At 47.1% G+C, this 12,881-nt stretch overlaps 1 protein-coding gene across 1 annotated transcript; it reads left to right on the top strand.

The window, feature by feature from the left end:
- Positions 1-6,696: 6,696 nt before the first annotated feature.
- On the top strand, positions 6,697-9,134 carry LOC147976965 (mitochondrial metalloendopeptidase OMA1-like). The gene is made up of 3 exons (XM_087519880.1): positions 6,697-7,426; positions 7,554-7,639; positions 8,795-9,134. Exons 1-3 carry the CDS (start codon positions 6,824-6,826, stop codon positions 9,132-9,134), a joined length of 1,029 nt encoding a protein of 342 aa, XP_087376006.1. The 5' UTR covers positions 6,697-6,823.
- The last annotated feature ends 3,747 nt before the right edge of the window (positions 9,135-12,881 follow it).

Raw genomic sequence — 12,881 nt, 5'->3', positions numbered from 1 at the left:
CTAAACCCCACCTTGCCTTTGATACTAATGCATGTATGATAGGATCTGATGTAAGTCTTGCTGAGTACCTTTGTACTCACGTTTGCTTTATTTATGTTTTGCAGAGGATACCTCGGTTCCACTAGTAGTTCCTCGTGGACTTCGACGAGTAGCTTGTTACCTCAGCTATGATCTTGTACCCATGGGAGGGTCTTGTAGATAGTCAGGCTTCTCAGCCTTTTTCTTTTGTAGTTGTCTGTACTCAGACATGTAATGCTTCTGTTGCTTGTATGTTCTGAATGATGGGTCATGAGACCCCTGTTTGTATTAAATGCTATGTGGCCCTTCTGGGCCTTTATCTATATGAGTTTGAGTTATGTTGTGATGCCATGTTGTACAACACATACTTGCATGTTATGCGTACGTGTGACGTGTATTGCTATGTGTGGGATCCCACAACCTAGTTGTCTATCCCTGGTAGCCTTTCTTATGGGGAAATGTAGTCTGGTGCTTCCACTGAGCCATGGTAGTCCGCTATAGCCCGGTTCACCGGGGTCCTGCTAGCCCAGCACTACTGCTTCGGAACACTTAGACTGGCCGGCATGTGATTCACATTGTTCCTGTGTCTGTCCCTTCGGGAAATGTCACGCGGTGACTTCCGGAGTCCTGCTAGCCTGCTACAGCCCGGATTCCCGGAGCCCTGTTAGCCCAGTTGCTACAGCCCGGATTTACACGCTGATGACTGACATGCTCGATGTTGTTTCATGTATGCTTGTCCCCGTAAGTTAGTGCCACTTTGGGTTCACGACTAGTCATGTCGGCCCGGGTTTTCTGTCATATGGATGCTAGCGACACTATCATATACGTGAGCCATAAGGCGCAAACGGTCCCGGGCCAGGTAAGGCGACACCCGTGGGAATACCATGCGTAACGCCGCAAAGCGATATGATGTGTTACATGCTAAATCGGTGTGACTTAGAATCGGGGTCCCGACAGAGAGCGAACAAACCACTTTTCCACCACCGCAACCTTCTGTACCCGTGAGATCCCATCTTGGGGCCTTTTCCGACGATCTGCCGGAGGGGAAATCGATCACGGAGGGCTTGTACATCAACACCATAGCCTCTCCGATGAAGCGTGAGTAGTTTACCACAGACCTTCGGGTCCATAGTTATTATCTAGATGGCTTCTTATCTCTCTCTCTTTGATTCTCAATACAAAGTTCTCCTCGATGTTCTTGGAGATCTATTCGATGTAATACTCTTTTGCGGTGTGTTTGCCGAGATCCGATGAATTGTGGGTTTATGAACAAGATTATGTATGAATATTATTTGGTTCTTCTCTGAATTCTTATATGCATGATTTGATATCTTTGCTAGTCTCTTCAAATTATCAGTTTAGTTTGGCCTACTAGATTTATCTTTCTTGCAATGGGAGAAGTGCTTAGCTTTGGGTTCAATCTTGCGGTGTCCTTTCCCAGTGACAGTAGGGGCAGCAAGGCACGTATTGTATTGTTACCATCGAGGATAAAAATATGGGGTTTATATCATATTGTTTGAGTTTATCCCTCTACATTATGTCATCTTGCTTAAAGCATTACTCTGTTCTTATGAACTTAATACTCTAGATGCATGCTGGATAGCGGTCGATGTGTGGAGTAATAGTAGTAGATGCAGAATTGTTTCGATCTACTTGACATGGATGTGATGCCTATATTCATGATCATTGCCTGGATATTCTCATAACTATGCGCTTTTCTATCAATTGCTCGGCAGTAATTTGTTCACCCACCGTAATACATGCTATCTTGAGAGAAGCCATTAGTGAAACCTATGGCCCCCGGGTCTCTTTCTTATTATATTGCATCTCTTTTATTTACATCGCATCTCGTTTACTATTTTGCAATCTTTACTTTCCAATCTATACAACAAAAATACAAAAAATATTTACTTTACTATCTTTATCAGATCTCACTCTTGCGAGTGACCCGTGAAAGGATTGACAACCCCTTTATCACGTTGTTTGCAAGGTACTTGATTGTTTGTTCAGGTACTAGGTGACTTGTGCGTTGTCTCCTACTGGATTGATACCTTGGTTCTCAAAAACTGAGGGAAATACTTATGCTACTTTGCTGCATCACCCCTTTTCTCTTCAAGGGAAAACTAATGCATGCTCAAGAGGTAACAACCACTACCATAGTCTGGAGCGAGCAGCCAAGCCTGCCCCCCCCCCCCCCGAGATGCCATGCGGAAGGTGCTGGCGCAGGGCGGCCAAGCCCGCCCCCCCTCCCGAGACGCCACGTGGAAGAAGGTCCTGGCATGGGCGGCTTGTGTTGTACGATGAGGGCACTGTGGGTGGCGCCGCTGGTGAAATCGGCCTCGATCTCGTGCTTCATAAGCATCTCGACAGCAACATCAAAGGGAATTGTTGTAGGAGACTTCTCAATGATCTTCGTCGTGGTCTGATGTCGGTCCTTGTTGATGCGGCGGAGGAGCTGGATGACGATTTCGTCGTTGTCCAACACCTTGCCGGCATAGCGCAGAGAGTCGGCAACCGCGTTGAGGCGGGCACAGAACGAGGAGATGGGGGCGTCCTCTTGTTTGATGGCATAAAGGTCGGTCTTGACTCTTCATTTGAAACCGCCATGACCGGCGATTGTTTACGAAGAGAGCAACAACGGAGGCATAGGTCTGGGCGGCGGTGGCCTACCGATCGAGTTTGAAGGCTGCGAGCTCGGTGACCATGGTGCCCAGGAACCACCGCTTGACCGCCTCATGGACGACGTTCCACGCGGGGTCCCTACTGTGGTCGACAAAGTCCGGTGAGATCAAGGGCGCGACGTGGTATTGGTCAATGACCTCGAGCGACAAGCCGTGCCAGATGGTGTAGTTGGCCCCGTTCAAGGCCAGCCGGACGCCGAGGTTGATACTGGCGCCCTCGACCCACATGGCGTGGGCATAGGCGGGCGACCAGAAAAAACTGGCAGTCAACGGCGTCGTGTGAAGAGGGAGCGGTGCGGTGGCGACGGGCAGAGGAGGGGTTGCAGGAGCAAGGCATGGTTGGGAGCGTTGTGAGGAGAAGAGGCTGTCGGAGAAGAAGCAGGGGCACCGGTGGGCTCGGTGGCCATGGCGGAAGCGGGCAGTAGATCAAACTGATACCATGTTAGAAATAGGACTGGGGTTGCAATGCATGACTTGCTTGTATTCATCCACAATGGGGTAGTAAATATAGAGAGTACATCAGTCACTACCAGAATGACCTGCTATGCCAACGGTCCAGGCCGTCGGCATAGGCCAGTTTCCCATTGGTATAGGCCTATGCCGACGGCCACCGTCAGCATAGGGCCGTCGGCAACATATGCATCGGCGTACCCCGGGATGCCGTTGGCATAGGCGCCTACGTCGACAACTTCCGTACGACCGTCAGCATAGATTGACTGTCGGCAGAAAAGGACGAGACGACAGCTGACGGTGCCGTTGCAAATTCTGACCAACCATGAGCTTCCACGTGGCATGCTATGCATACGGCTTTGCCGTTGGCATATATGCAAATCTAGGCCTACAACTTTGTCGTCGACATAGCATGCCACGTGGCAGCTCATGGTTGCTCCTGGTCGTGGACTATGCCTACGGCAAGGCCGTAGGCGTAGATGCAAAGCTATGCCGACGGCTTTGCCGTAGGCATACACGCCACACACCAGCTCCTGGTATCACGACAGCCATCTATGCCTACGGCATTGCCGTCGGCATACTTGCTGACCAAAACCAAAAAAAGATTAGCCAAAAAGGCTAGCTATTTACAAATGCTTATACATGCATGATTCAACAGCCATGGATTTGCAAACACAGACCATAGAATATTTTTTATGTACATAACATTTCCATTCTAAGAATCCACAACAACATTACAGGAGGCCGAGGGGCGGTGGTGGGGGAGACAAGGCTACAACGATGGAGGTGGCATACAATCAGTATAACAAACCGAAGATCCTACATATGAGGATGAATATGTAATCCATACATTGAATTTACCAAGAGAAAATTGCCTAGAACAGAGGCATCAAACTAAAAAGGCAGAAAATTATTGCTTTTGCTGAAGATAACTTGTCATGTTGGTGCTTGAACCAAACAATGCTACTAATACATACAATACAGAGATGCTCCAGTTTCGGTTGTATCTATCAAGCATTAGTTGTTGTTCAAGGCAAGCTTCAAAGAGAAAAAGAGACTGGTGCTGATTCATATGTATATAAGTATATACAGAAGTTGCAAGTGTCATCAAGTTGGCTTTAGTCAAAGTAAAAACAAATGGACACATACAAAACTGAACCAAGGGTGGTGCTGATTCATGTGTATGTACAGATTGAGGTGTCATCCAGTTGGTTTCAATCAAAGTTCAACCAAAAAAATTGACACGTACAAACTGAAGAAAAGTGTGGTGCTGATTCATATGTATGTATGTACAGGAGATGCAAGTGCCGCCAAGATAGATAGTTTCAGTCAAAGTAAAAAAACAATTGGACACATACAAACTGAAGCAAACCGTCGTGCTTTTTCATGTGTACATACAAAAGATGCAAGTGGTATCCAGAATTTGGATATAGGTAGTACACTCATGTGGTGAATTTCGTGAATCTATACTCTCCATGTACCAAAAGGATCGCTCCCCTCACATGCAAATATAATTCAGTCCAATGGCTTTTTTTCTCCCCTCACATGCATAAGATGAGAGCAAACCATCTAAACAGGGGGATCAGACCTTCAGCTTGGGAGAGAGGCGAGTGCTACCTATTGCCGTGTCGTCGTCGAGCTCGGGTGGTCCTCCTCCTCCTCCTTGAGTAGGACAAGGTTGTTTCTCCCCTGCACTCCAATGGCCATCTTCTCCAAGGACATCTACAAGGGTAGAACACACCATTGATGCAAGTGTCACCAAGATAGTTTCAGTCAAAGTTAAAGCAAATGTAAACGTGCAAACTGAACCAAACCAAGATGCATATTCATGTGTGTGTGTATGTAGAGATGCAAGTGCCATCCGAATTTTGAGGAACCAAAGCGTGGTTGTTAAATAGCACCATTATTATTGCACAACCATTCGAGGATGGTGGCAGACACATCAATCTCACAAGGCTCTACTGGAGAAACAAAAGCATAGGATATGTGATGCTATCAATCTTAGCACAAGAAGAAAAAAACACAGCCTCTCCGATACAATGGATGGATGCATCATGCACAATCACCGATTCCATCATTGCAGCACTAGTTGAGCAACAAATCAAATATAACAGTAGTTCCATTCGTTCTGCCAACAAGTTAACAAAAGTTTACTTCCCATTACTAATATAACCGATGGATGCATCATGCACAATCACCAGCTTTGCCGTCGGCATAGCTATGCCACATGGCAGCTCCTAGTAAAAAACCAGATGATATTTATGCCGACGGCCGCCATCAGGGCCGTCGGCATAGATTTGACGGCGTCAGCCCGCCGCCTGTCCTCGGGCCACCAGGGTCACCTCTATGCCGACGGCCTAGCTATTCCTACGGCTGCTGTAGGCATAAATCAATGTATGCTGACGACGTTATTATGCCTACGGCTGCCGTAGGCATAGATGGAGCTATGCCGACGGCGTTGGCAGCCGTCGGCACAGATAAGGCCGTAGGCATATAAGGTTTATTTCGGTAGTGAGTAAGGGGAAGAAAAGATGCACACACTCTCTAACAGAAACAAGCACCGATCTAGGAGGGAGGCGCCGGCGGCAAAAGGCACAAATTTGACCTTAGATCGAAACTATTTCACAAACTAAACTGTTCTTGAAAGTATTTCACCCGGCTGACCTTTAATGTGCAGTGCCTGACAGCAAGGCGCTGCACTCTACTGTGCAACGCCTAACACTTAGGCGCCACACTGTGCAGCGCCTAGCTCTAAGGAGTTGCACAGTAGAGTGCAGCGTCTTGTTGTCGGGCGCTATACAAAAAGGTCAGCAGTGTGAAATATTTTCAAAAACAGTTTAGTTTGTGAAATACTTTTGCTTTGAGGTCAAATTTATCAATTTTGCCGGCGCCGGCCGTTGCCTTGCATGCGCCGGGTTGTGGAGGAGGGGGCGCTTGACCAGCTCCAGCTGGTAATGTTGGAGACCTACACATGACGTATAACAGTGAGCTCCTCTCTCTTTCCCTTCACTTTCCGAGCTCTCTGTTGCCGCCTTGCTATTCGATTCCACCCGAGAAGTAAAACGGCCGCAGAGTCGTCTAGCGGGCGGAAGCCCTGCGCATCCACCGCGGCGTGGTGTGGATACCTGGGCATTTCCTCGTGCTGCGACGCTCGACCTGGCTGCCCTGGCGAAGATATACTCGCCTTCGAAGATGGATGACGGTTAGGAGAGCAGTCGTCGTGGCTGCCCGGCGAGACGGCGGCGTGTAGTTATTGTGTCTCTTCGGCGCTCTTCCGCCTAGCGTCCTCGTCGCTCGTCGAAGTGACGCCGCCATCACAAAGATCGATCGCGCGGCTCGGCTGTAGGGGACATGGCCGGATTTGTAATAAGCTACGAGGGCTTTGTATATACTCTACGTACGTACACGGTCTATCCAACACGTATATACATACATTATGTTAATTAGGATCCAACACGTACGTATATGCTAGACTCGGCCGACTTCGTGTCTGAAGCAGAATCATATCAGGCAGGCAGGGCCCGAGTCGGTCTATACTGTACTTACCGCGCCCAGCTATATACTGTATAAAACATAAGCCTACCAGCTGCCTACGCACACGGTCCATAAGCCCACACACGACATACGTCCGTCTGTGAAGCCGTGAACCACCGACACAAAGAAAGAAAGAAACCATGAACTGCCTACTACGGAACTCGCGCCGCCTCCTCCTTGTCTGTAAGCAGGCAGGCGGCGTCCGCCGACTGGCTTCGCTGCTGCCGCCCCATGCAAACCCGGTTCTCCGCTTCAGTCAGTTGTACCGTAATCCGCGTACGGTCGCTGCGGTGGCGGCCGTCGCTTCAGGTGCCGCGGCTATGGCCGCCATGGGCCGCTACGACCGCGAGGTTGTGCCTTACACGAACCGCACGCACATGGTCATCAGGTCTCCCCAGGCCGAACGCCAGCTCTGGGAGTCCCGCTACACAAAGCAGAAGAAAATATGGGCTTCCGAATCACGGATCGTCGACCCGCTTCACCCGGACAGCGTTCGTGTACGTCGTATCGCCGAGAAAGTTATTCGCGCCACCTATCGTACCCTCCCTATCAACACCAGCCACGATGGCACCAAGAGCCCCAAGCGACAGACAAGCCATCTTGAGGGGTTTGAGTGGGAGGTGATACTTCTCAATGACCACGACCACAATGCATTGTGCGCCCCTGGTGGCCATATTGCAGTAACCGCTGGATTGGTCGAACAATTTACGGATGCTGAGATTGCCTTTTGTATTGCGCATGAGGTATGAAGTTTTAACATTTTTTATATAATAAATACTAATGAGTTTTATCTGTGTGGATTCCCAGTGCATATTTTATGAGTTTTTATTTATGTAGGCGCATAATGTTCTCTCCTTTCTTCTTTTTCAGATTGGGCACATCGTTGCCAGGCACTACTCGGAAATTTTGTACGCCAAGTGGTTTCCATTACCCTTGATTTTGCCTTTCTTTCAAAGGTATGTATCATTGCAATTAAATAAATACACACACACACACATACACGTGCGCACGCACACATTATACTTATATTATATGCCACATAAATCATTTAGTCTTTAGCCTGCGCCTCTTAATTACTCCCTCTGCAAACTAATATAAGAGTGTTTATCTAAACACTTTTATATTAGTTTACGGAGGAAGTACTTAGTTGTGCTGCACCGGAGCTCTTATCCTCAAATTGGAGATTCACTTTGGAGCAGCAGCGAGAACAAGCATGGTAGATAATCTATATAAGCACATATATAACCCTGAAAATCAGAGTGTGGTTTCAAAATAACAAGAACAATGGGCAATTAAATGGTTATAAGTTATTGTAAAATTATACTTCCTCCGATCCACATTAATTGTCAGAACTTTGTAAAAAAATTATTAAAATTGCGACAACTATTATAGATCAGAGGGAGTCATAATAGAATTGCACGCACAAAAGACGTTAGCAAATTGCCACCTCGCAAGGGACCTGGGAACCCACCGTGAGCTGACCGGTGCGCCGGCGGCATGGGTGAGCTGACAGCTGACAGGTGCGCAGCGCCGTCACGACCACGAGCTGCAGCCTACACCGAGGCCACCAGCAGGCATGTCGCTCACCACGCCGCTGCCGGGGATTTGCTGCCGAGCTGCCGCCTACACCGAGGCCACCAGCAGGCACGTCACTGACCATGCCGCTGACTGGGACTTGCCGCCGAGCACCACGCCGTCGAGCCCACCTGCCACTCACCGCGTACGATATGCTGTGGAAATCCGAAACCGATCCTACCTGATGATTATTAGAACCGGAATGGGGAGTGGGCTAGCACATAATCCCCACGACCAACAAGAGATAACCGTTTGCGAGTAACCTTAACAGAAAGGCGGAAATTACTTCGGTACGGATGAAATTATACATCTTAGCTCGGTCGAATGATTGGACCCTGCGTTACTAACAAAATTCTCTATAAATATATAAATATATAAACCACGACAACATGGAACTCGCTCTTCAGCCAAGCTTAATTGCTACAGTAGGATAATCTTGAGCAAGAATTATTGGTTTCCTAAACTAACACATGTGTTGTTCTATAACTTTGCCGCGTACATTATGTTCTGATGATCCATGTTGCCTGTATATGTAGGACGGAGATGGAGGCAGATCACATTGGAACCCTTCTACTTGGAGCTGCTGGTTTCCATCCATATGCGTCCCTCTTGTACTTCCAGAAGGCCGCAATGATTGATAGAGCGTCCTGGACGCCACAAGATCGCATCCCTCTTCATCCTTCAGATAAGAGAAGGGTTGAGCATTTGTACCAACCCAAAATTATGGAGGAGGCGATGAGGTTATATAAGGAAGCTCCGCCCGACGAAGGAATCAGCTCACAAGCCACCCGTGAAGGTTTTTCCTTTCGACAAACCATGGGAGATGCATGCAAACTTATATCCACAAGACTGAGACGAGTTCTGACGGGGCGATGAACAGATTAGAATGCCCAAGTTGAAGGAACCTCCCACATCGACATCTTTAGCACGCTCCCGATACGAATGAACATGCGGGACGAGTCAGTTTGATGGATGTTGCCATAACTATCCTAGAAGTTACTTATATAGTAGCGGTGTTTTATATTTGTGCCGAATGTTGTTCTTGTGCACTATTGTTAAACTGAGCTATATAGCATGTATTTTGTGTCTAGGCATATATTTTTCAGAACGGATTTGCTAATTCTCATCTAAATGAAAATTAGTTGTCACATTTACACTAGTAGAAAACATGGCTTTGGTCACAGCGCAATATACATATTAGTCCCGGTGGATTATGAACTGGGCTTAATGTGAGCATTAGTCCCGGTTCGAGCGGCTAAAGGCATTAGTCCCGGTTCAAATGGGCCCTTTAGTCCCGGTTTGAGACACGGACATGGGCCCTTTAGTTCCGGTTCGTGTCTCAAACCGGGACTAAAGTGCCCATTTCTCAAACTCTACCCTCCCCCCACTGTATCGCCATTTCTGTTTTGAAAAAAACAAAAAAAATGATAAAAACTTTAAAAAATAAAATCCTTTGAGACGTAGTTATATATATTACTACATCTACTAGTTAGGAAAATAAAAAAACTTAAATTTAGACATGTTTAGCAAAAAAGTGTCATGAAAAAGTAAAACGGCTATAACTTTTGCATACGATGTCGCAAAAAAGTATAATATATCAAAATGTTCAGCACGAAAACCCGCATCCGATTTTGACAGCCTATGGCCTGTTTGCAAATTTTTAAAATCCTCAAATTCTAAAAGGAGAAAAAGTTATGCTCAAATTTCAGTTTTTTTTAATTTAGGTTAAATCTGGTCAAACTACTTATTCAAGGAGTATTAGTGTTACTACATAATTATTCAAGAATATTAGTGTTATTAAATAATTATTTCATTTTTTTTGAATTTTGATCAAATCTGGTCAAACTGTGGTCAAACTACTTACTCAAGAAATATTAGTGTTACTAAATAATAATTGTTTTTTAAAATAATAGTTTCAAACTCAAACAGTGAAACGTGTGAATTAATGCTCAAGCTAAACTCCTGAGGGTTAATAAGATTGACATCTTACTATTTTCAGGAAAACAAGAAGTGCAGACTTGAAAACGAGGGGGAATAGAACCCGAAAGTTAAGCGTGCTCAGGCTGAATAGTGAGAGGATGGGTGACCAGCCGGGAAGTTAGATGATTTAGAATGATGAGGGATGATTAGAGATTAGAGGTTAAAGTGAGCAGCGATGAGAGGTGATTAGATATTAAATTATAAAATAATTCAGAGATTAGAGGACAGCAACCACGTTGAGGGCCTTTAGTCTCAATTCCTATAAGAATAGGCCCTCCATCACACGATCAAACGCTATAATTTGTGCAGAATTAGGATCCCCCGCTGTTGTGTGGGTTCCTTCTGCTGTTTCGCGCGTGCGTGTGGCCTGTTGTCACTTTTCTTTCCGTGTCTGGGCGTATTCTATGCGGTCAGATGGAGCTTGTTGGTGCTTTGTTTTTCAGCGGGATAGGAGAATTGGAAGAGCGGAAGCGAGCAAATTGTCTTTTGTTCCCATCGCCACTGTCTCCCACTCATATTTTTCTTTTTCCTCTAGATCGATCTTTGTCTGCTTTGAGAAGAGCTTGTGAGGGAATGCTAATGCAGTGAGTATTATTGTCCCGAATCTGGTAGCATGACTATTTCCCACACATAAATGGTTCCATCCTAATCCTCAGAAAGAAAAATTTATTCCATCTAGTTGCATGTTCATGTAATCTGTGTTCAACCTAGTTGCATTTTCATTCTCAATATGTAACTTATGCCCGACTCAGTTGCATGCCCACACCTTTGACGCGCAACTTGCCTCTGACATCGATCTAGTTACATGTCCAACCGTAGTATGCAACTCACCCGATCTAGTTGCATATCCACCCTCGATATGCAACTCTCACGCAACCCAGTTACATGTCCACACTTTGACATGCAACTCATGTCCGACCTAGTTGCATGTCCTTCATTGACATGCAACTTGTCTTCAACCCCGATCTAGTTGCATGTCCACCCTGTTAGATGGATAGAGATAGAATCTTGTTCAAACTTATCTTGTAATCTATCTCTTCTTCTGTATCTTCCTGTACTCAAACTCTAAACATTTGGATCGTATCCTGGCGATAGTTATTCCCATGTACGCCAATGCTAGTTGTTCTACCTGAGTCAATATATACATGCGGCCACCCAAGGGTGGAGATACACTTCCCATCAATAGTTTTTATGGTCATCAGAGCCTCTTCCTCCTAAATAAAAAATCCATCTAGCCCTAGCGAAAGCCATGACTGAAACTACCTCCTCCGCCCTCACCAGCACCATGAGTGCCCTCACCACCGATTCATCCCCCTCCATCTTCGCCCCATCTTCCAGTACCACCCAGGTAGCCCTGTCCATTGGACCTCCACCACAAAAGAAGCTAACAAGGAGCAACTTTCTCCTATGGAATGCCATCGTGCTGCCACAAATCAAGGGTGCACAGATGCAAGACTTCCTTGATCCGGCGAGTTTCGTGCCGCCGGCCACCATCACCGTCACCAAGGACGGGAAAGAAGAACAATGCATCAATATGGCGCGTGTTCTCTGTTTCACGCAGCAGCAGCAAGTGCAAGGGTTCCTCATGGGTTCCCTCTCTCGCGAGATCCTCGCCCAAGACGTCACTCTCCAAATGCCAGCGAGGTATGGGCGGCCATCCATGCCACCTTTGCCGCTCAAACTCAAGCTCAGTCAATCAACACCAGTATTGTCTTGCATAATCTGAAGATGGGGAACTCGAGCATGGCGGACTACCTCGCCAACATCAAATCTCTCACAGATGAAATTGCATGCGCTAGACCAGCCCTCTCCGATGGTGAGATTACATCTCACATCCTTGCCGGCCTTGATCTCGACTACAATCCTTCTGTTTCAGCCCCTGCCACTCGGGTGGAGCCAGTCACGGTGCAAGAGCTCTACAGCCAACTTCTGTCCTTCGACGCCCGCATCAATCTACTTCATGGACTAAATCCACTGCAGTCCTCTGCTAATGCAGTATCCCGTGGGCGAGGAGCAGGCGGCCAAGGCCGTGGTCAATAGGGCCGCGACCGAGGAAACAACAACAATGGGCACGGGTGTGGCGCCATATAGTATGCCAACGTAGGTTCAAGTGCAGGTGGCACCGGCTATGGCCAGCACGCCGGCGGCGGCGGCTGTGGCCAAAACACGGGCTGAAGCAGCGGTGGCTATGGTCAGCATGGAGGCAACGGTTCTTCCTCCAACACTCGTCGAGCTCGCTGCCAGCTATGCAAGAAGCCTGGCCATGAGGTGATAGACTGTTGGCACGGATTTGATGAGAACTACGTCCCCGATGAATGTACGACCCGGGAATAGTAAGAAGATGCCGGTATGATCTGGTATGCTGATTCTGGTGCGACAGATCATGTCACTAACGAGCTTGAGAAGCTTGCTGCTCGTGAGAAGTACTATGGGGGAGATTAAATTCACACCGCAAGCCGTGGAGGTATGGACATTCATATTGGTCAAGCTATTATTACTTTCCCTATTTGCATGTTGGCTTTTGATCCCTAGATCAAATCACCCAGGAGCACCACGTACGTACAACCAGCTAGTAAGCAAGCTAGCAGGCAGCTTAATGGATTCTGGCCGTATGTACGTGTATAGCCAGCGACTCTCTCGACG

The sequence above is a fragment of the Triticum urartu genome, chromosome 4A (genome assembly GCF_056163025.1).
Source record: "Triticum urartu cultivar PI428250 chromosome 4A, HENAU_Tu73, whole genome shotgun sequence".
Taxonomy (NCBI): Eukaryota; Viridiplantae; Streptophyta; class Magnoliopsida; order Poales; family Poaceae; genus Triticum; species Triticum urartu.
The sequence above is the reverse complement of the archived record's forward strand: the minus strand, read 5'-3'. Positions and strand labels throughout refer to the sequence as shown.